Genomic DNA, 26138 nt, shown 5'->3' on the forward strand with positions numbered 1-26138 from the left:
TCTATAGAGACAGAAAGTAGATTTGTGATAACTGGGACCTGGTGGTGGGAACAGAGAGTGACTGCAGATGGGCATAAGGGGTCTTTTGGGAATGATGGAAATGTTCTAAAATTAGATTGTGGGAATGGTTGCCCAACTCTATATATTTACTGTAAATTATTGAATTGCATACTTAAAATGATTGAATTATATGACATGTAGATATCTCAATAAAGCTGTCTCTTAAAATGAGAAGGACAGAATGAGTATAGAGTGCACATGTTGAAGTTGCCAACCCCTTTTCTTAACAAGGACTGTCTTTTATTCTGAGATTATTTCCTTCCCATGTTTTTTAAAGTTAATATATCCTTTCTTCCTAGAAGTCATGTGATAGAAAATGGCAGTAATAGTAGTTGGTTTTTTATTGTCTTTCCTTGGAAAGTAAAAAGTAAACACCCTGTGTCATTTATGGAAGGTTTGTGGGAACTGTAATGATCTGTGAAATCCAAGAGTTTGGAAGCCCTACACCAGCTAATCTGTAGAGCTGAAAGAGGTCTTAGGGATCGCTGAGTTCAACCCTCTCATTTTCAAGATGAGAAAGGGCTGGAGGCCCATGGCAGTGGAGCCATTCATCTAAGGTTGCCCAGCAAGTCTCTGGATAGTTCATTTTCTTTCCACTCTCACTGCCTTCTCCAAGGCACCTTCTGATTCCAGGAAGCTAAGAATTGTTCTATTTGCCTATCAGTGTACACTAAGGTATGACAATTCTGGGCAGGTCAAAATGTTAGAGGTTTCACCCAGGACACAGTTCTAGGAGACGTGCCTGGCTCTACTGACCTCAGTTAATCTGGATAAGCCACCTGACCCAGGCCAGCCCACACTATCACATGACAGTCAAAGGCAGTGAAGTGCATCTGTCAAACGACTAAGAAGGGCTTACTGGCCAAAGGAGATGTTGACCATTTGTGTTGTTAACTAAGTGTACTTCCCTAAGGCTCAGCAGAATGAACATGTGACTTGTAACCCCTGGGGCTGGACCTCAGCACCACATTCTCAGTTTCACTCTTGCTGCTGAAAATATACTGCAAAGGCACCTGTGAAAATTTCCAGACCCCCAAAGATGAATCAGGCATTCTGTCTTTTTTCTTTTTGGTTTTATTAATTTTTTTTTTTTTTTTTTGCTGTACCGCATAGCATGAAGGATCTTATTTCCCTGACCAGGGATTGAACCTATGCCCCCTGCAGTGGAATTGCAGATTCTTAACCACTGGACCACCAGGGAAGTCCCAGGCATTGTCTTTATTTATTTACATCTAGTTTTAATTCCAGAAAGGATTGAAGGCAGCTTTCAAGGTTGCATAAAATACATAGAGTGTAAATTAAAAGGGAGAGTGATATGAAAGCAACCAAAGTGTCCATCAACAGATGAATGGATAAAGAAGACATGGTATACACACACACACACACACTCTCTCTCTCTCTCTCTCTCTCTCTCTCTCTCTCTCACACACACACACACACACACACACACACACACACACACACACACACACAGTGGAATACTACTCAGCCATAAAAAAGAATGAAATTTTGCCATTTGCAATAACATGGATGGACTTGGAGGGCATCGTGTTAAGTGAAATAAGTCAGACAGAGAAAGTCAAATACTGTATGATATCATTTATATGTGGAATCTAAAAAACACAATAAACTAGTGAATATAACAAAAAAGAAACAGACTCACAGATACAGAGAACAAACTAGTGGTTACCAGTGGAGAGAGGGAAGGTGGGAGGGGCAATAAGGTGGGAAGGGGATTAAAAGGTACAAACTATTTTGTATGAAATAAGCTACAAGGATCTACTGTACAACACAGGGAATATAGCCAATATTTTATAATAACTATAAATGGAGTCTAACCTTTACAAATTGTGAATCACTATACTGTACACCTGTAATTTATATAATATTGTACAGCAACTATACTTCAATTTTTAAAAAGTTTAAAAAAAGGGAGAGTGATACTAAAGTTATGTAAATATGGAAGTCATGTTCTGACCTGAAACCCAACTTTTTATTAAAAATGTCTATAAAAATATTCAATTAAAATTTTTATACCTCTTAGCTCTAAAGCACAAATTTAAAAAAACTTTATTACGATATAATTCACATACTATAAAATTCACTGTTTTAAAGTGTACAATTCAGTGGTTTTTTTTTTTTTTTTTTTTTTAGCGGTACGCGGGCCTCTCACTGTTGTGGCCTCTCCCGTTGCGGAGCACAGGCTCCGGACGTGCAGGCTCAGCGGCCATGACTCACGGGCCCAACCGCTCCGTGGCATGTGGGATCTTCCCGGACCGGGGCACGAACCCGTGTCCCTTGCATCAGCAAGCGGACTCCCAACCACTGCGCCACCAGGGAAGCCCCCAGTGGGTTTTTTTGCTCTTTTTGGCCACGCTGCATGGCTTGCAGGATCCTAATTCCGCGACCAGAGATCAAACCCAGCAGTGAAAGTGCGGAGTCCTAACCACTGGACCACCAGGGAATTTGCAAAATTAGACATCTTTTTTCTTTTTTTTTTGGTCATACCACGCAGCCTGCAGGATCTTAGTTCCCCAGCCAGGGATGGAACCCTTGCCCCCTGCAGTGGAAGCGCAGAATCCTAACCACTGGACCGCTAGGGAATTCCCGCAATGGTTTTTAATATATTCACTGTTCTGCACCCATCACCAATATCTAATTTAAGAACATTTTCACCACCCCAAAGAGAGAACTCTGTACCTGTTAGCAGTCACTCCCCATTCTATCCCAGTCCCTTGCTGGGAGAAAATACTTTGCAAAAGACATATTTGATAAAGGACTATTATCCTGTACATATATATATATATATATATATATATATATATATATACTCTTAAAGCTCAACAATGAGAAAATTAACAACCCAATTTTAAAATGGGCAAAAGACCTGAACAGACACCTCACCAAAGAGGATATAGAAATGACACATAAATATATAAAAAGATGCTCAACATCGTATGCTATTAGGGAATAGCAAATTAAAACAACGATGAGATGCCACTACTCACCTATTAGAATGGCCAACGTCCCAAACATTGAAGACACCAAATGCTGGTGAGAATGTAGAATAAGAACTTTTGTTCATTGCTGGGGAGAATGCAGAATGGTACAGGTATAGCCACTTTGGAAGACAGTTTGGCATTTTTTTTTATAGAACTAAACATACTCTTTCCATGTGATGCTGCAGTTGTGCTCCTTGGTATTTCTCCAAGTGAGTGAAAACTCATGTCCACAAAAAATCTGCACATGGATGTCTATAGCAGCTTTATTCATAATTACCAAAACTTGGAAACAACTAAAATGTCCTTCAGTAGATGAACAGATAAATAAACTGTGGTACATCCAGACAATGGAATATTATTCAGTGTTAAGAAGAAATGAACTCTCAAGCCGTGAAAAGATATGGAAAAAACTTAAATGCATATTACTAAGTGAAAGAAACCAATGTGAGAAGGCTACATACTGTGGATTCCAAATACGTGACATTCTAGAAAAGAAAAATCTATGGACACAGTTAAAAGGTCAGTGGTTGCCAGGGGTTTGGGGGAGGGAGGGATGAACAGGCAGAGCACAGAGGATTTTTAGGGCAGGGAAACTATTCTGTATGATACTGTAATGGTGGATCAATGTCATCATACATTTGTCAAAATCCATAGACTGTACAACACCAAGAGTGAACCCTAATGTAAATTATGGATTTTGGGTGATAAGGATGTATCAGTGTAGATTCATTGGTTGTCATAAAAGCATTACTCTGGTGCAAGATGTTGATTGTTTGGGAGGCTGTGGGTGTATCGGGTAAGGGGGTGGGGCAGTATATGGAATTCTCTGTACTTTCTGCTCAATTTTGCTGTGAACCTAAAACTACTCTAAAAAATAAAGTCTATTAAAATTAACCCAAGAATACAACACCAAGAGTCTATCATATATACTCGACTTTAGTATCACGCTTAAGTTGGGATGGTTCCAGGGTAGTGGTTGCTCTTGGTGCCCTCTGCCCAGGATCCCTTCACTGGGCCAGTGAACTACCAGGTCTTGGATGCTAAGAGCTCACTCTGCACCTTTCTTAGGTTGGTTCCCACCCTGCCTTTGGCTAAGGGAAGCTGTCCCCCACCAGGAGATGCCCTGGAGGTTATACTTCCTCTTCATGGCCAATGACTGGCCAAGGTGGGTGGAACAACCTCTATGATACAAGGTGTGCTTCAGAGCTCCTCGTGGGATGAGGCTGAGGCCCACTTCTTCCTGAATCCATATCTCTTCAGCGTTCCTTCTTTTGCCCTGTCCCTTTCCCCCACTCCCCTCTAGGTTTCTCCTGAGAACATGCCCTCAACAACTGACTTGCACAAGGATCACCTCTCAGGCTTTGTTTCTAGGGAACTGATCCGTGACAGTTCCTATGGACTGTCCCTGTCTTCCAAGTATATCCTGATTTATTTTGCAAAATATTACATGGAAAGTCACCTTAAAAGGGTCAGGTGATTCATTGTCCACAGTATTGCTCTGATGCAAACAAACAAAAGAACTTTAAGTATTTTTTTCTGCCTTGGTGGTCTGAGACACATAGCACTGCAGCTGAGCCCGACTCCAAGCCAAAACCAAGACTTTTCCTCCAAGCAATGTTTTTACATTAAAAGAGTGACTTTGGAGGAAAAAAAAGTAGAAGTAAAAGAAGAAAGGACTGTGGTGGTGACATACAATGTGGCCAGAAATGAGTCTGAAAAACTGTGGGTTTCCCTTGGGTGGGCCACAGATTTCAGATTTCACAATAAGACCTGTGTTTACACACACACACACACACACACACACACACACACACACACGTTCATTTATACAACTCAGTGTCTCCCCTTCAAGAACTAACTGTATTAAGACCAGTCAGAATTTCTACCTTGGTCCTTCTGAAAAGCATACCGCACTAGGTAATGAAGACAACCTTGACCGTATCCTTGGAGGAGAAAAGCCCCCACCCAGCTTGAGGCCTGACCCCTGCTCTCCAGGCTAAACTCCCTTACAGACTTTGGGCCATTTACTTAATTTCTCTGAGCCTTCACTTTTTCATTTGTAAAATCGGAATAGTAATAGCCCCTACTTCATAGACTTTATTAGATAATTAATCCTTTAAAGAGGACTAAATGATAAAATAATACACTGCTAACAGGTCCTGAGTGAGCTTTAAAAAACATGACAGCTTTTTTTTTTTTTAAAGAAGATGTTGGGGGTAGGAGTTTATTAATTAATTTATTTATGTTTGCTGTGTTGGGTCTTCGTTTCTGTGCGAGGGCTTTCTCTAGTTGTGGCAAGCGGGGGCCACTCTTCATCGCGGTGTGTGGGCCTCTCACTATCGCAGCCTCTCTTGTTGCAGAGCACAGGCTCCAGACGCGCAGGCTCAGTAGTTGTGGCTTACGGGCCTAGTTGCTCCGCGGCATGTGGGATCCTCCCAGACAAGGGCTCGAACCCGTGTCCCCTGCATTGGCAGGCGGATTCTTAACCACTGCGCCACCAGGGAAGCCCCGGCAGCTTTAATACTAAAGGGAAAAAAGACATTTTAAAATTGGCTCCTGAGGTCCTTGACTTCAGGCCTGTCTCTGATTACCCCACAACCTCCTCCTCTTCTGTCGTCACCCGGAATTTACTGAGCGCTCACGGAACCTCTGCAGAAGGCTCATGCTCCTCTCGCTACATCTGCTTTGCGGTGCCGGTGCTTGTTGGCAATGGAACTCCCTTCTCCCTCTCCCGAGGGTGAGGTGCAGGCCTGCCTGGCTGTTCTGGAACAGAGCTGGACTACAAAGCTTAAGTTCTGTTTTCTTTCTTTGCAGGGTTAAAAATTTACACAGGCCCCTCAGGTGTGCAGAAAATATTGTGTTCCTCTACGTCCTTCGACTGGATCTTGCAGGGTAAAAGGGCAGGGGAAGGAAGACGGCTTAAAGGGGGAAGGAAGACGGCTTAAAGGGGGAAGGAAGACAGCTTCAAGCTGCCAATGAGAGGCTCCTCAGGTTCTTCTGGTTTAAATCACTTTCCTTCAGATCTGGGGGGAAAACCTATTAGTCTTTCAGGCTGTCTTCTTGGTGGCAGAAATGGCTGGATAGCCCCAAATACCCACTCTCTCTTGCTTCCTTTAATAACAGAACCCCTGAGTTTTAGCCGGGTCCATGGCTGCCCAACGAAAGGCCGCATTTCTGAGCCTCCCTTGAAGCCAGGTGTGGCTATGTGCCTCAGTTCTGGCCAGCAGGATGTAACATACATGTACATTGTCCAGCTGGCTGCCTGCAACGTGACATGGTGTGGAGCCATCTTGGACCAGATAAAGCCAACGATCTAGGAATGGGAGCGCTCAAGACAGAAGGAATCTGGGTCCCCGGCACCAGGGAGCTTCTCTATCAGCCCTGGACTGCTAACACTTGAAGTGTTTCATAAGAGAGAAACCCATCTTGTTTGTGTCACTGTCACTATGGTTTTTGTCATAGCAGCTGACTCTGCATTCTAACTAATATACTTTCTGTTCCCTCCTCTTTTCCAAATGGCGTCTGGAGACAGGGTAGACTTATGTAGCCTCGTGGCCATCAGAGGTGAACTCAATTTGGTTCTCCACTTAGGGTCTCACAGGCTGAAATCCAGGTGTTGGCCAGTCTGGGTGTCTACCTGGATGCTCTGGAGAAGAATCCACTTCCAAGCTTATTCAGCTGGTTGGCAGAATTATATTCCTTGAGTTTGTAGGACTGATGTCCCCATTTCTTTGCTGGTTGTCAGCTGAAGTCCTCACTTAGCTCCTTAAGCTGCCTGCATGTTTGTGGCCCCTCTATCTTCAAACCAGCAATGACTCTCTCTAGCACTAGCCAGAGAAAATTCTGCTTTTAAAGGGCTCATACAATTAGAGTAGGCTCCTTTTGCCATATAACATAATCACAGGAATGATATCTCATCATCTTCAGAGGTTTCACCCATACTGAAAGAGGAGCAGATTATACATGAGTGAGGGTTATGGGGGTTATTCTTAGACTACTGCCTACCACAGAGGTAAATAAATGCTTATTGATTGACTGGAAATCCTTAAAAAACAACCAAGAAGAGATGGTGCCCCCCCTGAGTACAGGAGCACAGCAAACAGCACTTACCTGTATCATGCCATTTAATTCAATTGCTACCTACTTAGTGAGCACCTACTATATGACAGCTACACTTTTAGGCACTGTGAATATAGAAATAAGTAAGATAGACTGGGTCTTGCTCTCAAGCAGTTTAACTTTTAGTGGATCCCCAGGAAATGAACTAACAAAAAATAAATGAGATCATAAAGCTAGGTAAAAGGCTAGAGAATGATCATAAAGCTAGGTAAAAAGCTAACTAGAAGGGCTAGAGGTTTGTGTGCTATTTTAAGTTGGCTGGCCCAGGGCAGCCGCTCTGAGGAGGTGGTGCCCTTTGGGCAGGAGCTAGTTATGTGTCTGGAAGGGGAAGGGCATTCCAGGAAGAGGGAGCTGCGTACACAAAGGCAAGAAAGCCATCAGGCTGGAGTGGAGTGAGTCATGTGGCAGGAAATGAGGTCATGGGGTAAGGCAGGCGATGTGAGCCAGGCAGAATTTTATTCTGGAAGGATGGGGTGGTTTTTGAGCTGGAAATCACGATGAAAAGTTTCCGAAATAGAGAGTAGTGATGGTTGCCCAGCAATGTGGATGTAATTAATGCTATTGAAGTGCACATATAAAAATGGTTAAAATGGCAAATTTTATGTTATATGTTTTACTACAATAAAAAAAGAAAAAGGAAAAAAAAAAGAATAAGTAGTACTTGGTCAGAATAAAAACAAAGGGACTTGGGAGCCGCAGGGAGCAGTGTAGTTAAATGCTCAGGGGAGGGGAGGGTATGGAACATTTTTAAAAAAAAAAAAGTTTCTGGGATGCTGGCCAGGCTCAGTCGTTCATCTGGGTGCTGGCTACCTGGACGTGTTTGTTTTGTGAAAGTGTATTGAGCTGTACATTTACTTCCATTGAAATATTTAAATTCAAAAATAAGATCAGTCTGTCTGCGGTGGGAGGAATTAACTGTAGGGACCCCCAGGGCTGAGGCTAGGGTCCAGCACTTATGATGCTCTCAGTGAATAGCTGACACTTGGCTGGACACTGAACTAAGTTTTTTCATTACATGTAATTTTATTTGGTCTTTATAACAACACTATGAAGCACAGAGAAGTGAAATGATCGCCCAGGGTCACACAACCAGGAAGTGTAGCAGAGGTGGAATTGAAACCCGGGTGGTCTGGAACCACAGTCCAGGCCTTTAACCATCACATCAAATGGAGTGAATGAATGCATGCATGAATGATATATTCAACTATCTCTTTCTCTCTAAACCAGAGGTTCTCAACATGGGGGAAACTTTTGGCAAAGTCTGGAGATATTTTTGGCTGCCACAACTTGGGAGAGGGGTGCTGCTAGCATCAGATAGGTAGTGGCTAGGGATGCTGTTAAACATCCTAAAATGTGCAGGACAGGCCCCCACCTTCCCACCAACAAAGAATTACTGGGCCCCAAATGTAGTAGTGCTGAGAAGTGTTGAGAAACCCGCTCTAAACCTAACCAATTTCCTTCACACTCTCCCCAACTCTTGTTGCTTTATAATCTTCATCTCACTTAATCTCCCACCATTAGATAAGAAAAGGGTCTGAATCTGACATGGCTCCTCAGGGCTCTTATCTCTGGTGAGAGTTAGCGGCCACATCCATATCCAGCTGAGCCTCATTACCCTCTGATTGCATGGAATGGTGGCAAGAGTCCCAGACTGTGACTTTTCTTGTGAGAATTCTGCCAGGGGCATTTGATGGGGAGGTCCCCATGCCTGTATGTCCACAGGGAACCTGCCACCTTCCTGCCACCTGTGTGCTGTTTTGGTGCCAACCTCCCTGCTCCTGGCGCTTCCTATTAGCACATACCTTGCTGCCATCCCATGAGTGGGTACCAGGAGCCCAGGCAGTGCCCAAAGTCAGACGCCCATCTTCTTTCTTTCTTTCTTTTTTTTTTTTTTGCAGTACACAGGCCTCTCACTGTTGTGGCCTCTCCCGTTGCGGAGCACAGGCTCCGGATGCACAGGCTTAGTGTCCATGGCTCACGGGCCCAGCCGCTCCGCGGCATGTGGGATCCTCCCGGACCAGGGCACGAACCCGTGTCCGCAGCATCGGCAGGCGGATTCCCAACCACTGCGCCACCAGGGAAGCCCAGATCCCCATCTTCTTTTCCTAATTGGGATTCTTAATTTATAGCCCAGCAACCAAAGATCCTATTAACACAGGGAGTAGCTAATATTTACAGGGCACTTACTTGGTGCTAAGTACCGTGTTAACAAATTTAATCCTCAGAGAGAACTTATGAAGTAGGGGCCGTTTTTTCCATTCAACAGTTGAGGAAACCCAGGCACTGAGAAGCTAAGCGACTTGCTCAGGCCACACAGCTTGTAAGTAGTAAAACTGGGATTTGGATTCAGGTAGCTTGATGGCCCACCACCTACAAGTTCCCATTCCAGGCTTCTCACGTCTCAGCCTCCTCCCCGTGGCTGGCCTAGGCTAGACACCTTACAGCCTCTTCTGAGGCTTACCTGACCTTCACCATGGCAACCCCCAGCCACGCCCCTCCCCATGTCCTCAACTTTCAGCCACCTTCTCTTGTCCCAACTTTGAGCTCTCAGCCCACAGTGATGCTGAGGGGGCTACCCCCGGCCCTTTGTTTGCCTAAACATGCCTGGCACCAGGCCACTATTTTTATTCCATTTCAGTTGTGAAAGCCTCACCAGCCAGAGGTCGCCATTTATTCTGGGTGAATTGAGGGAGTGGTTAAGGACACTCTACCTCTCTTACTAGACAGTAAGTTTTCAAGGGTAAGGGACAGAATCCTAATTCTCTCCATGTTCAGTTACACCTGGCATATAATGTTAATGTTCCCCATTGAGGAAGACTGTGAAAGCATAGTGGTCATGAGAATTGACCTTGGGCTAGGATAGACCTGAGCTTGAAGCCCATGTTCACTCTGGAGCTGTGATCTTGGGCCAGCTGCTTAACTCAGGGTGGGTGAGCTTTTTCTGTAAATGGTCAGACAGTATATATATATATATTCTTTTGTGGGCCATATAGTCTCTCCTATAAATACTCATCTCTGCCTTGTTCCCCAAAACAGCCACACCTAAACCAATGGGTGTGGCTGTGTTCTTTTTTTTTTTTTTTTTTTTTGGCAGCACCAGCAGCTTGTGGTATCTTAGTTCCTTGACCAGGGATCGAACCCGGCCCCAGCAGTGAAAGCGTGGAGTCCTAACCACTGGACTGCCAGGGAATTACCAAGGCTGTGCTCTCATAGACTTTTATTCACAAAATAGGCAGTAGGCCCAGGGTAGTATGCTGACCCATGATTTACTGTAAAAGAAGATTATAAAAGAAGATCAGGGAATTCCCTGGCGGTACAGTGGTTACACCTCTGTGCTTTCACAGCCAAGGGCCTGGGTTCAATCCCTAGTCAGGGAACTAAGATCCCATAAGCTGCCCCGCCAAAAAAAAAAAAAAAAAAAAAAAGACAACCCATGAATGTAGTCCTATATCTTGCACTTGACGTCTTGATGTTCTTGGGCAAAACTGGACTTATTCCCTCACAATAATTCAACTCAACTTTCTGTGCTCCACAACATGGCACTTTGTATGTATAATATTTCATTTTTCTCTCCCTGTGAGATAATACCAACCGTCTGAGAAGTAGCATTGCATATGGATTAAAAGCACGGGATTCTGCAACTAGACTGCCTGGCTCCGCATTCTGGCTCTGCCACTTCAGAGGTGTGTGACCTTCAGAAAATTAACCTCCCTCACAAAACTTCCCTCCGTTGCCTTATGTGTACGCTAACAGTTCCTCCCTCTCGTGGGGTTGTTACGAGGACGAAACAGATCTGCACATCGAATCTCCTGGGGCTCTTTAAAGATTCCAAAACCCAGGCCACACGCAGACCAATGAATTCACAGTCTCTAGGGTGAGACGGAGGCATCAGTGTCTCTGAAGCTACTCTAGGTGGTTCCAAATATGCGCACAAGTTTGGAAACTGAGGGTTAAAGTGCTCCGCGCGCTGGCTTTGATCCTTGGGTGGAATCACTGCGCCCCCTGTTCCCACGCACTCCAGGACCCCCGTCCCCACCCACCCACCCCTAGCTCACTGCGTACCCGCCTCCCTGGGTTTCTTTAGCCTCGGAGCTCAGAAGGCCCGGCGGGTGCACGCTGGGACTCGTAGTCCCTGCGACTCTCCGGCCGCTTTCCCGCTTCCCATTGGCTTTCTAAGACGCCCCGCCCCGAAGCTCCGCCAATCACCACGGCGCAGCAGACCCTCAAAGCGGGGAGCGAGGACGCTGCTCTGCAATCACTGCAGGGCTACCGTCGGAAGGTGGCTGGTTGGAGGCGGCGCGTTGCGAGGAGTTCCCACGGTCCCACCGCAGGTAACCGTGATTCCTGGCAGGGGACTGCGGCCAGGTCCCAAGCCCCGGACCAGGGTCGCCCATCTGCCGCAGCTCTTGGCTTCAAGGCAGGGATTTTCAGTTTCCCCGGCCTTTGCTGAGTAATCCATTTCTCACCCAGCGAAAGGGAGTTTCTGCAAACGATGAATCCCGAGGGAAACCCTGCGACCTCTCAGCCTGCCATGCTGTGGGGTTGTTGGTTGGCAGGGTGGGGCTCCTTCTGTTACGCGTGCTCTGGCAGGAGACCCAGGCCCCTCCGAGCTCAGAGAGAAACAGACCCGAGACGAGAGCACATTTACTAAGGTCTCATAGCCAGAGAGTGCCGGGAGGTGTCTGGGGCCTGGCTCCCATCTTCACAATCTAGAAACAGGTCAAGCTGTTGAGGCTTGTAATGCAGAGGGTTGCACCAGTTTCCAGTTAGTTCTCAGTAGTCCAAGGGGGAAGGGGTTATGTTAACCACCACAACGAATATACCCAAACGTATAAAAACATCCCTCCTGAGAAATCAGGAAAACTCTACTTCTCAGAGGCTTGAGCTGGTGGGACTTACAGGATGATTCACATCAACAATGGAAGTGAAAGTTACCTGGATTTGGTCCCCTCTCCTAACTCTTAGAGTTGAGGTTATACCCACAGGTGTTATTCAGTGCCAAGAACTGCAGAATCTGGGGGCTGGGAGAAGGAACTTTGTGTCGTATGCTTTGTTTGAGAGGTGAAAATAAATGCCCAGGATTTGAGAGTTGCCCTGTGGTATGTAGTGAGTGGAGTAGCCCTGCTTTCTTCACTCCAGGGCTGCATTCGTTAGCAAACATATATTGAGCCTTACTCAGCTTTTTGAGCAGGGATTATTTCGTAAAGGGGAGAGGCAGTCTACCATGAACCATTCCAGTGTTCAAGGGGCAGCATCTAACCCTGACTTGTGGGAAGAGAGAGAACTTTGCAGAGAAGGGAATGATTGAATGGAGCTTGAGGGATGGGCAGGAGCTAATGAGATGTAGGAGAAGAGCGTTTCGCCTGGGAAACAGCATGATGAAGACAGGGAAAGAGCACCAATTTTGGACCTGGAGTCCCGGAGCCTGGTTGGAGCAAGGGATTTCATGTGGATAGTGGAGAACAGAGAGGCACGTCTTGGCAGGATCTCCTGTGCTGCTGTAAGAGATTTGGATTTTGTCCTGAAAGCCCTGGAAGCCGAATTTAGTAGATGTGTATCTTAGATACTCTCTAATTTGGAAAGGTGTTGGAGAGAGGCCACACCAGGGAGCTCACTGCAGTAATTCCCAGGAGAATTGCTGAGGGTTTTAAAAACAGTTGCAGCGGGAAGGGAGAGAAGATGAAAAAACTGTGAACTGTTAAGGAGGTGAACACCATACCCAGTATTGTTCAGTAAAAATATACTGAAGCGAATGCTGTCTCTTGAGTTTTCCACCTATGACTATCTTTTTAGGAAATTACCCACATTTTTTTCCCCCCTTAAACTGCAGACATTGCTTTGTAGACCAAAATTCGAATCCCAGTTTAGGATGGGGAAATTATCACATATGTCGAGGATGTTGAAATCTGAATGGTTAAGCATATAAGACTTGAATTTTCCTGTAATCCAGGAGAGACAAATTAAACCCCATAATTAGATCACTTTATATCTATCAGATTAGGAATTATGAAGTTTGATACTCTCGAGAGATGATAGAAATTTGGAAGAGTATCTTAGAACAGTACAGCTGCTAGCAAAATAGGTATATCTTTTTTTTTTTTATTTTTGGCTGCGTTGGGTTTTCATTGCTGCACGTGGGCTTTCTCTAGTTGCAGCGAGCGGGGGCTTCTCTTCGTTGCGGTGAGCGGGCTTCTCATTGCAGTGGCTTCTCTTGTGTGGAGCACGGGCTCTAGGTGCACAGGCTTCAGTAGTTGCAGCATGCAGGCTCGATAGTTGTGGCTCACGGGCTCTAGAGCGCAGGCTCAGTAGTTGTGGCGCACAAGCTTAGTTGCTCCGCGGCGTGTGGGATCTTCCCGGACCAGAGCTCGAACTTGTGTCTCCTGCATTGGCAGGCAGATTCTTAACCACTGCACCACCAGGGAAGCCCCCAAATAGGTATATCTTAAGACTCAGTGGTTCTACTCCTAAAGTACCTTAGAGAAAGAGACATTTGTATACAAGGAGATGAGTATAAGAATGTTTTTGCAACATTGTTTGTAATAGTAAAAAAATTGAAACAGCCTAAATGTCTGTTAGTAGGGGAATGTTTATAAAGTGGATATATATTTTTTAAAGTATAATAAATTGATTGGAATGAAATAACTTACGGTAGTGGTTACCTTGTGGTATGGGGAGAATGGGACAGGACGTGGGGGACTATTTTTTCTGTAATGTTTTGTTTACGGGGAAAGAGGGTTAACGGATTTACAGAATATTAACAGTTGATGATCTGGATGATGGTAACAGGTATTTTATGTTATACTTTGTACATTTCTGTAGTTTAATGTGTATCCTTCAATTTTGTAAAATATAAATTATAGCAAAATTAAACTTAATAATTAACATCTGGCTATAAAAGTCATGTTCATTGATTTTGGGAAAAGACTACAAACTATTATTAATCCCAGGTTTCAAAATATAGTAATTTGGAAGAAATTCAGAAAAAGGAATTCAAGTGCCAATAAAAGCAGTGAAAATAAAACTGTAGAAAAACCATTAACCATTGGTCAAATTTAACTTTGCTAGATTCCTAATTGTAATCATTGGTAGATTTAAAAAATGTAGGGAGGGGGAAGGGTAAGCTGGGATGAAGTGAGAGAGTGGCATTTACATATATACACTACCAAAGGTAAAATAAATAGCTAGTGGGAAGCAGTGGCATAGCACAGGGAGATCATCAGCTCAGTGCTTTGTGACCACCTAGAGGGGTGGGATAGGGAGGGTGGGAGGGAGGGAGATGCAAGAGGGAGGGCATATGGGGATATATGTATATGTATAGCTGATTCACTTTGTTATACAGCAGAAACTAACACAACATTGTAAAGCAATTATACTCCAATAAAGATGTCAAAAAAAATCTTTGATGTAAAAAATAATAAATAATGCTTTCTTGACTATATTTTGAAATATGATATAGCTTCTAGTACCTTTTGTAATGTTAAAATATAATTTTTAAAAAGTAAAGTCATAATTTTATACAGATATAAAAATGAACAAGTGTTAAAGATTGTATTTAACTTATTAATGAGGAGATTCAGTGAGGTATTACAACCAGTTCAAAGGAGAATCCAAAGTACATTTGTAGATTAGAAATACTGAAATGTGCATTGTGAAGCCTGGATTCTTTCTTTCACTAGAGTCACTTGAACCTTCACTTGATAGAATTCGTTTGCATGTCTTTAGACATGAATTACTAGCATTGCTAGTATCCATGGTTTACAGAGTTGTGAAAAAAATTTCCATAGAATCGGAATTAGATAACCTTGAAGGACATGCTCTAATCTAGAATCTGCTTTGCCACTGAATCAGAAATTTTCCCTATGGAAAAAAGTTTGATTAACTAACTTGAACAAAATCCATATTTTGTTTGAGATTTGAGATAAGACCTATTTGGATTCTTTTTTTTTTATTTCACTCTTGAAACAGGAAATCAAAGGATTTGAGAACTGAATGGGCCCTTAATAGTTTAGTTCTACCGTCTCATTTCACAGATGGACAATTAAGGCCCAGAGAGGGTCTCCCTTGACTTAGTAACTACCTGTCCCATGTTAAAGAGTAATCGCACCTGACATTTGTTAAAAAATGGCAAGACGGGTTTTATTCCAGCGGTTGCATTAGAAGAGAGAGACTTCAGTATAGAACTGAGTTCAACTCCAAATACATCAAGGACAGCTGAGACTTATCACCAATAGGCAGAGTGGGAGGGTCAGTGGCTGAAAATTACTAAGAGGAGCTTGATTAGATGTCAAAGATGGGAGGTTCTTGCAGGATTCTTGCTAAACCTGGGCTCAGCAGGCCAAGGTCTAGTCGAGAAGAGGGCTCAGAGGAGCTTGACTTCAGTTTGGTGAAGGAGGGGTCCTTGTCATCTGTCCTTGTCTCTCTTGCATTATGGTTTTGTTGTAAGCCCCCAGGGAACAGAGAGCGGAATCAAAAACCTGTAGGTTTGGAAGGCTCTTCACATGTACCATTGTCTGCCCAGCTGCTTCTCCTGGCTTTGCTGGTTCGCTGTCTCTAACCCAGAGCAAGTAGCAAGTACAGGGCTGATGGTGGGAGGTCATAATGGTGGTTAAGGTGCAGGCTTTGGTGTCAGACATGGAGCTGAACTTGATTCTGCTATTTAGATGGTCCTCTAACAGTAGCCTATTACTTGCATTGCTGGTACCAGTTGATCTAGAATGGGCATTCTGTCCCAAACCTCCCAAATGGATAAACCCCACTTGATGGTACACTTCCTGAAGTCAAGTGGAGTCCTTCAATTGAATCACTGACCTCATGTAACCCTGTAGCCTGAGAGAGTCGCAGGACCAGTGGAACCAGTGAGGACCTGTCCTTGGAGGCTGCTGAAATTCATTTGTAAAGGCTTGTCCGTTGACTTTGACTTTGTGTGGTTCAGGTTCTCCTTTGACGGGTTCTTCTTCTAAGAGCTCTTTATAACCGATTACCAACAAGCGCTTTAAAATAGGGTGGTGAAGAGTACTGTGGGTATCCTGCTACTGGGGGAAACTTGGAGGCCCTGGGGTATGGGGTGCAGCGCTCCCATCTGTGGTTGCAGGGTCTCCCAGATGTTCACATAAACAGTGCTTTTTTGTGACAAGCGAGGTGGTGTAGTGGAAGAAGCAATCTTTGGAATGAGATCTGTGTGTCACCCAGCAGTGCCACTTTCTACCTAGTTTCTCCACCTCCGCGAGTCCGTCTCAGCTGAAGGGAGTAATGAGCCTGCTCACAGGCTGTTGTGAAGATGGTAAAGTGCCTCACACACTGCATGGCTCATAGACACACACATATCCCACTCACCCACCATGTGCAGCAGCACAGCACTCTTGGGGAAACTTCCGTCCCGCCCGTGGTTAGAGCAAAAGCTACCTGGGTCATTTTCTCCCTGCAACAGTTAGCAGACTGAACACATACCCCTAACCATCCCCTTGGAGGTCTTTCCACGCTTGGCACGTTAAAAACTGCCTTCCTCTTTTAAAGGCGTCACTGTATCCCATTATAAGGATGTATCATAATTGATTTAACTAGGCAGGCTCCTGTAGATGACCATTTATGTTGCTTCCAGGCGGGCTCCCTTACCTTCTTAAAATCTCCCCCGGGCTTCCCTGGTGGCGGGGCAGGTGTTTGAGAGTCCACCTGCCGATGCAGGGGACACGGGTTCGTGCCCCGGTCCGGGAAGATCCCACATGCCGCGGAGCGGCTGGGCCCGTGAGCCATGGCCGCTGAGCCTGCGCGTCCGGAGCCTGTGCTCCGCAACGGGAGAGGCCACAACAGTGAGAGGCCTGCATACAGCAAAAAAAAAAAAAAAAAAAAAGTCTCCCCCTTTTGAAAATGATACCAGCCACTCCCACTGGGACTGCCTCCCCCTGCCTTTATTTCTTCCCCAGCACTCATCACCACTGGACCACCTGTGCGTTTGAATGGTCTGTCTCTTCCTGCTAGAATGTCAGCTCTGCGAAGGGTTTCATCTGTTTGGCGCCCTGTTCAGTGCCTGTGAGCACCTGGTGGGTGCTCAGGCCATGTTTGTTGGACGGGTGGGTGGGTAGACAGGAAGAAGTAGATGACAGCGCCCGTGTGACTGGTGCCATGGAGGACCGCGGGCAAAGGGCGGCCGCCAGGGGCTCGTTCGGCAGGGATCATTTTACTTTTTCCTCACGAACTTTTCACTCTGATGAAACAAGAATAATAGGCATGCTGCAAGATTATGACTTTGTTTTCATGTTTTGACTTTGTCAAGAATATTGCTGACCAGGAAGTTGCTGTCTGAGACCTGCTGCTTTGAGATGTATTCATTGCTGAGGGCAATGGAAGGATTATATTACTTTCACATCTTTCCTTTGCCCAGGCCCTGATATGTTTCCCAGAATAGCATTAGTATGTTTTTTTAAGTTGCATTTCCCAGTCAGTATCACCCTGTGAGGCTTTTATTTATTTATTTGTTTTAAAAATTTATTTTATTGATTTATTTTTGGCTGCGTTGGGTCTTCGATGCTGCCCTCAGGCTTTCTCCAGTTGTGGAGAGCGGGGGCTACTCTTCGTTACCGCGCGTGGGATTCTCATTGCGGTGGCTTCTCTTGTTGGAGCGCAGGCTCTAGGCGTGCGGGCTCAGTAGTTGTGGTGTGTGCGCTCGAGAGCACAGGCTCGGTAGTTGTGGCGCACGGACCTAGTTGCTCTGCGACATGTGGGATCTTCCCTGACCAGGGCTCGAACCCATGTCGCCTGCATTGGCAGGCGGATTCTTAACCACTGCGCCACCAGCGAAGTCCCTGTAAGGCTTTTAACTTGGCATTGTGTTCAAGGAACCACAACTCTGTGTTTATAAGAAGAAGAAAAAAAAGAAGATAGACAGGAACCATCGCCAAATGTTAACCATGAAAGTATCACTTGTGTATGGATAAGGTACTTTGCCTCACCGAGGAGTAACTTGCTGGTATTTTAGTAGAAGAATGAAAGGTAAACTGGAACTTGTAAAACTAACCTGGTGGTGTTTTTTGTTTGCTAATTTAGGCATTTGAGCTGGTGATGTCTATTCTGTTGTTCACAGTCAGGCAACCATTCAATTTTAGTATTTTATTTCAATATGAAGGGGGAGGACTTCCCTCGTGGTCCAGTGGTTAAGGATCCATGCTTCCACTGCAGGGGCCACGAGTTCGATCCCTGGTCAGGGGAACTAAGATCCTGCATGCTGTGAGGCACAGGAAAAAAAAAAAGAGGGGGAAAGGTCACACACCAGTGTCTCCAGAGGAATGAGCCCCTTCGGGATTAAGTCGCATGATCAAAACTCAGAAGAGATTGGTGTGCAAACCAGAGAGCCTGTCGATGCAAGATGATAAAAACCCCAGGCCGTACCAGTCACGTGGGCCGAGAGCACATTCTGGCTCCTGTTGTTTCAGTTTTACCGGAACGTAGCCATGTCTACTGGTTTCTGTATTGTCTCTGGCTGCTTTCCTGATACAATGGGAATTGAAGAGTTGTGATGGAAATGATGTGACCTGCAAAGCTGAAAATACTTACTTTCCAACCCTTTACAGAAAGAGTTTGCCGACCCCTGCCGCATGGGACGGCTTCCTGGGAGGCTTGGCAGCAGCCGGGAGGCTGCTGGTGGGAGGACCTCAGCAGTCACTGGCACACCTCCCCTCCCGTTTGGAGGCCACTGCAGAGCTCTGGGGACGGGAGTTTGGCTGTCTCTTGCCTGACCTCACTGCTGCTGCTTCATACATTTGTATAACTTCACCTTTTATTGCCCCGTGGTGAGCCCTGGGCAGGTCGAGTGGACTCGGGAGCCATCCTCCGATACGCGCTAACGTATTCACGGACCAGCAGGTTCCAGTGTTGGGGCAGCCTGGGCAGTCCACTGCCCTCATCTGTGACGCACCTTGACCGTTTCGAGACAATCTTGAAAACAAACCTGGGGCACGTTATTGTAGTTACCCGTGCATCCGTGACCTTGCAGTAGAGCTAAAGAAACCTGGATCTAGCAGCAACTCAGATTCTTAATTCTTACACATTAAGAACTGAGTTCTTGGGAGACGTTATCCGGGGGATAGAGTAGTGTGGTTTCTTGACGGGGATGCCAGGCTTCTGGGCGGAGCCGACTAGAGCCTGCCAGGGTTAAGGAAGAGGCCTGCTGTGACTCCAAGTGTTGTCCTGGGCATCACCCAGAGCTTGTCAGAAATGCAGAGTCTCAGGCCCTGCCCAGACCTACTGAATCAGAATCGGCCTTCTAACAAGCCCCCCAGGTGATCTCGGCGGACAGTCAGGTTGGAGAAGTGCTGGCCCGAGGTGCTTTTACTTGTTTAAACTTTTGCCAGACTCAGGGCTTTCTGTTCTTTCACTTGGGGGGAAATCCATCATTTTGAGTTTCAGCACAGTGTCAGGCACAGATGCTGAGGATGGTTTCTTAGGCTTAGACGTGGTTCATGCCTTAGCTGGCTGTGCGATCCGTGAGGACAGAGGCCTTTTCCTGTCCCTGCTGCATTCCTGGCACCCAGCACTTTGTTTGGCAGGGTTGGAGTTCAGGAGACTCTGGCCCAATGGGTGAATGAATGAGTGAATAAATTAGTGAATGAGTGAATGAGCACTGTTGCGTCAAAAGGCATCGGAGGCAGAGGTTAGCCTCCTAGACTTTGCTCTGCTCTGAGTTTCTATATCTCAGAGCAGACTGAGATGCTCAAAGACTGTTTTTCCTCTTGTCTCAGAGTGAGAGGCCTGGCTTCTGTCACAGGAAGGCTGTTTTTTAAAATAACATAGTCAGGACACAGGGCAGTAAGGTAACATACTTGTCTGAGTAATGCAAAGTGGCCTCAGTCTTGCCTTTTGTGCTTTAAAGCCCTTCAAAGTTTTGGCAATGAAGTATAAAATTGGGCATGTACTTCATTAAGAATAAAGTCTTGAGATGCAGAACCATGTAGCAGAAAGGCTGGACCAGGAATTCAGAAGGCATTGGTTCTGATCTCTGGCCAGAGCTGACTGTCTGTAGATATTGGGCAAGTCACTTCTCTCATGCTTCAACCTCCCCGTCCTGTAAAACAAGGATTAAAATATTTGCCCTGCCTCTTGTACAGAATAATGTAAATGGATTGTGTTATGCAAAGACATTCATTTGGGCTGCCAGTGTTAGACTATAGCTTATCCAGATAACTCCCAAACGTAAATTGCCCCCCCGTGTTTATATTGAATGTATGTTGAATTTTTACAAACTTTATTGTATAATTAATATCTATTAATTGTAGTAAAAGAGACAAAAATAAAGATCATCCTTAATTCCACCTACCAAGAATAACTGCTGTTAAATTTTGTCTGCCTTCCACATTTTGCTATGCACACATTATATGTCTGTTTTCTTACAAATAGTTCATAGTATGTGGTAGGCGTTTTTCCAACACAGTCAAGTTTGTTGATGAATTATGTCTGCCATATTCCAAGTTGTGACAAAAACTTTAAAAGGTTGCCCCAAGAGCTTTCTCAATATTCTTTGGTTTATACTCGTAACTTCAACCCACAGTGAAGGTTGGGAGCTGTGGGCAGCCCCCTGCTCCACCCGGGGAAAAGGGCCGCAGAGCTAAGAATAAAATTCTGCTCTGTCATCATTTTTATCCTCAGCTTGTTGCGTCTGACGACTAAATCATCTTATCTTCTTGACCCGTTTTCTGTGATCTTTGCCTAGGGGCCAGTCATGTTCTTCTGTTCATGTCGTTCCTTTCTTGCTTGACTCAGCCTTTTTCTTCCCAGATTTCTACAGTGGAACTCCAAGGCGCAGAATGATTTGGGAAGTCGCTGTGTTGCTCAGCTTGGCCCTGGGAGCTGGTGCTATTCCCGTGGACGATCCTGAGGACGGAGGCAAGCACTGGGTGGTGATCGTCGCGGGATCAAATGGCTGGTATAATTATAGGCACCAGGTAAGAAAATGACTCATCGTTTCCTTTATGACGCTGGCATTCTGTAAACAATCCTGGACATTGTTACTAGAACAGACTTTTTAAAAAGCCAGTTATGTTCCTATTAGGTTGGCAAAGATAAGTGTGTTGGTGAGGCTATGGAGGAATGGGAACCCTCCCACGCTGCTGGGTGGATTATGAAATGGTGCGGCCATTTTGGAAAACATTTTGACAGTTTCTCAAAGTGGCCCATCTGGGGTCACCTCAGTCTGATGCAGGGTTTCTCAACCTTGGCACTATTGACACTTGGGTCCAGGTAATTCTTTATTGTTGGGGGGCTGTCCTGCACATTGTAGGATGTTTACCAGCATCCTTGACCCCTGCCCTCTAGATACCAGGAGCATCACCCAACCCACTGTCACGACCAAAGTTGTCTCCAGCCTGTGCCAAATGTCCCCAGTTGAGACCCACTGGTCTAATGCCTTCATTTTATAAATAAGGAAACTGAGACTTGAAGAGAGGCGGTGACTCGCCCGAGGCCACGCAGCAAGTTGAGGTGCAGACGGGACTCTGGTCAAAGCATCGCGAGGCCTCTTTGCCCTCCACGCCTCTGCCCTGCTGCTGTGCCCTTACCCCTTTCTCCTCATCTTTCCTGGCATTCCCAGCAAATCAGCCTGGCAGAAATCAGGGCGGAAAGAATCTGTATTCGTAAATACATTAAAAATGCAGCCTCCAGGTGAGAACGTAAAACGGTGCAGCTGCTTCGGAAAACAGTCTGGCCGTTCTTCGAAAGTTTCAACACACAGTGACCATATGACCCAGCATTTCACTCTTTAGGTATATACTAAAATAAATAAATAAACACATATGTCCCCCCTAATAAAACTTGTACTCAGATGATGAGAGCAGTTTTGTTCACGTTAACCAAAAAGTGGAAACAGTCCAAGTGTCCATCAACTGATAAATGGATAAACAAAATGCAGTCCATCCATGCATTTGGCCATAAAAAACAACAAGGTACTGTATGCATGCTTCAACATGGCTGAACCATAAAACATTACGCTAAGTGAGAGAAGGCGGTCACAAAGGACCATAGGATTCCATTTATATATGGAAGTCTAGCATAGGGAAATCTAGAGAAACAGAATGTAGATTAGTAGTTGCCAAGGTCTGGGCAGAGGGAATGACTGCTAATGGGTATGGGTCTCTTTTGGGGGTGATGAAAATGTTCTGGAATTTGAGAGTGGTGATGGTTGCGTGACTTTGTGAACATACTAGAAACCACTGAATTGTATATATTAAAAGGTTGACTTTTATGGTATGTGAATTATACCTTAATAAAGTTGTTATTTAAAAAGTCATTGAGGGAATTCCCTGGTGGTTCGGTGGTGAGGACTGCACTCTTTCACTGCTGAGGATCTGGGTTCAATCCCTGGTTGGGGAACTAAGATCCTGCAAGCTGTGTGGTGCAGCAAAAATAAATAAATAAATAATTTTAGGGACTTCCCTGGTGGTGCGGTGGATAAGGCTCCATGCTCCCAATGCAGGGGGCCCGGGTTTGATCCTTGCTCAGGGAACTAGATCCCACATGCATGCCGCAACTAAGAGATCACATGCCACAACTAAGGAGCCCAGGTGCTACAACTAAGGAGCGCATGTGCTGCAACTAAGGAGCTGGCGAGCCACAACTAAGGAACCCGCCTGCCACAACTAAGACCTGGTGCAACCAAATAAATAAATATTTAAAAATTTTTTTTAATTAAAAAAAATTTTTAAAAAGAGTAAGAAAATTTAAAAAAAAGAAAAAGAAAAAAAAGTCATTGAATCTTTCAGTTCTCAGAGACAAGATGCACAGATGATCATGGTTGGTGCTGGGCTTGCATCTAAGAGCCCTTTATACAAATGAACTCATTTAACCATTGTGGGGTTACGTGCAGTAGGTCTGGTTGTTGTTCCCTTTTTACGGATGCATGGACTGAGGCTTTGAAAAGGTCAGTACTTCAACCCAACGTGGCCCAGATGGCAAGTGGTCGAGCCAGGATTCAAACCCAGACTGACTAGCTCCAGAGCAGCGCTGTCCAACAGGAGAGCCACCTGTGTCGTGGCAAATTTTCTAGTAGCCACATTTTTGTTTTTTTTAAAGTAAAAAGAAACAGGTGAAATTAACTTTCATATGTCCTCTTTAACCCAGTATAGCCAAACTATCATCATTTCATTTGTAAACAATATAAAAAGTTACTAATGAGATACTTTACGTTTTTTTAAAATATACTAAGTCATCAAAATCATTTCATTTGTAAACAATATAAAAAGTTACTAATGAGATACTTTACGTTTTTTAAAAATATACTAAGTCATCAAAATCCAGTGCACGTTTACCTTCACGTTACATTCAGTTTGGACTGGTCATATTTGAAGTGCTCAGTCACCAAGTGTGGCCAGCGGCTGCTGTATTAGACAGCACGGACCTAGCATCTGTGTTCCTGATGGCTTAGCAGGGCTGCCTCACGTGCGTTTCCCTCCCAGGGTGTCAGTTTCATATCTGTTAAATAGGGGTTGGTTTAGATGAACTTCCTACCGGCTCTATAATTTGATGATTATTGAATGACTTATTTCTTGAATGCTTTTTGTATGTTAGCTGAATCGGAAATTTGGCTTGATTGAAAAATTATGATGGCAAAATGATCCCTTTTCTTTTTAATGCTTAACCCAGACCTGACCCAGTTAAAGAGGAGCAACCCGAGTACTAACTGCCCAGCTCAGCTTTCTCCTCCCTCTCTAACCATGAGTCCGAAAGATGCAGTGTTAAACATGGGTCATTGAGAGTGGATAGGCTGCTTCCTCAGCCACCCTGGTTTTTTTACAACCAACTTAAAAAAGCATGTATTATTGGTTAAATATTATTAAGTATAGGTATCCGATTAACCTTTGCCCCAGAAAACATTTTTAAGTGTTGCTAGTTTCCCTGGGTAAAATATTCCATATCAAGGTGGAATGAGGCAAGCAAGGCAAACAGAAGTGGCCACAGACTGAAATTTTCATCCCTAAATGAGGGAGGATGCTGGCACTGAGGCTGTGAAGAGGAAACGTGGGTGCTGAATCATCTCTGGCCTCAGCCCATGTACCGGCCGGACGGGTTCTCTGCCAACATTTGCCGTCTCGACTTTGGAGGCCGAGCACTAAAATAGCATTTGAAAGAACTTGTCCCCTAGAACCTACACACACTTTTTTTTCTACACAGACTTTTTTTTAAAATAAATTTATTTATTTTATTTATTTATTTTTGTCTGTGTTGGGTCTTCATTGCTGGGTGGGCTTTCTCTAGTTGCAGCAAGTGGGGACTTCCCACTGCGGTGGCTTCTCGTTGTGGAGCACGGGCACTAGGTGCGTGGGCTTCAGTAGTTGTAGCACGTGAGCTCAGTAGTTGTGGCTCATGGGTTCTAGAGCACAGGCTCAGTAGTTGTGGTGCATAGGCTGAGTTGCTCCGCGGAATGTGGGATCTTCCACGGCACAGGGATTGAACCCGTGTTCCCTGCATTGGCAGGCGGATTCTTAACCACTGCGCCACCAGGGAAGCCCCTCTACACAGACCTTTAAACTTACATTTTTATAGAGGTTTATATTTTCCTTGAGTGAACACAGCACTCATTATCACAAATTTCTTTTGTTTAGGGAAGATTTGTACACCAGGCACAATTAAATCACCGCAGAGAGCTTTTCTGTGCTTTCTGATGGTTATTTAACCTATGTTGGTTAAACTGAATTGGATTTCTCTGTTTTCCATTTTTGGCTGGGATAATGGGATGACAGAGAGGGAGTTGGCTGGTCTGCGGTGATGCTGGTGGGGCGTGCGGCCTCTTGAGTGTTGGGGGGAAGGTCTTGGGAGGACAGGCTCCTGCAGTGGCAGAGGCAGAAGCCAGGCTGCAGTGCATGGAGGACAGAGAGAGAGGCCCCGCAGTGCAAGCTAAGCTGCACACGGGGACAGCGGTACCATCTATTCTTCCGACAGGCTTGTAAGGGGGAAAAAGAATATGTAGGTCACCAGAGGAGGTACAGGACTGGAGGAGGGTTTCTTTTAGGGCAGATTTGAGCACGCCGAGAAGGAAAGTATAAGGCCCAGTGGGGGCAGCGGGGGGTGGTGTTAAGTAGATTGAAGGTGAAGTTCACCCTTGCCCAGGCCAACAGGAGGACGCTGAGGATGGTGGGAGTTGGGAGGACAGGCAGATGTGAGCCAGGCGTCACTAGGAGAAGGGGGCTTGGGGGGCGGTTTGAGGTCACTGCTGGGCAGTGGGGCACTGAAGGAGGAGATCTGGCGTGTTGGCAGTAGGACAGGAGTGGTTTGAGAACAGCAGGAGGGGTGAGGGGCTGGGAGAATGCTGGTGCCTCTTCCCCTCTGCTGGTCTCAAGCTGGGGGCTGGCGCGGTAAGGAAGGGAGCTCCACCTCATCCGGGAAGGCTTTGAGAACATCCACATCCTGGGGCCAGGAGGAAGCAGGGAGGGAGAGAGAGAAGTCTAGAACTCACACACGTCGGAGTCGGGAGGAGAAGATATGATGATGGAGGGTCAAGGGCAGAGTCATTACATTTCTGAGAGACTGCCTTTCATTTTATATACTTTTAAAGTGTGTACAATGACCACTTTTTAGAAACAGCTTTATTGAAGAGGTATACGTTTACATGTCATACAATTCACCTATCCTATAGCTTCGTGATTTTTAGTAAATTCATACAGTTGTGCAAGCATTACCACAGTCCAGTTTTAGGACCCTTCCATCATTCTAGAAAGTTCCCCATGCCTGTGCCCATCCCAGCCCCATGCAACCAAGGATTTGCCTTCTGTCTTTATTGTTTTGCCTTCTCCAAAAACTTCCTATAAATGGAGTCATACAATATGCAGTCTTTGTGGTGTCTGGCTTCTTTCGCTCAGCATAATGTGTTTGAGGTTGATCCATCTTGTTGCAAAATATCACGTATATTTTAAAAACAGAAACATGGATGGAGAGCAGAGCGGAGTAGGACTGACTTGGGGGAATGCAGTTAGCCCAGGA

The 26138-nt window shown here is 45.2% G+C and overlaps 1 protein-coding gene across 1 annotated transcript in view; it reads left to right on the top strand.

Moving 5' to 3' along the window:
* Window positions 1-11383: 11383 nt before the first annotated feature.
* LGMN (legumain) overlaps window positions 11384-26138 on the top strand; it is a 35099-nt gene continuing 20344 nt past the window's right edge. Inside the window, exons 1-2 of the mRNA XM_067727326.1 lie at window positions 11384-11512; window positions 20946-21112. Of these exons, the coding sequence (XP_067583427.1) occupies window positions 20975-21112 (138 nt within the window). The 5' untranslated portion in view covers window positions 11384-11512; window positions 20946-20974. The remainder of the gene's footprint in view (window positions 11513-20945; window positions 21113-26138) is intronic.

This window comes from Pseudorca crassidens, chromosome 1 (genome assembly GCF_039906515.1).
Source record: "Pseudorca crassidens isolate mPseCra1 chromosome 1, mPseCra1.hap1, whole genome shotgun sequence".
NCBI lineage: Eukaryota > Metazoa > Chordata > Mammalia > Artiodactyla > Delphinidae > Pseudorca > Pseudorca crassidens.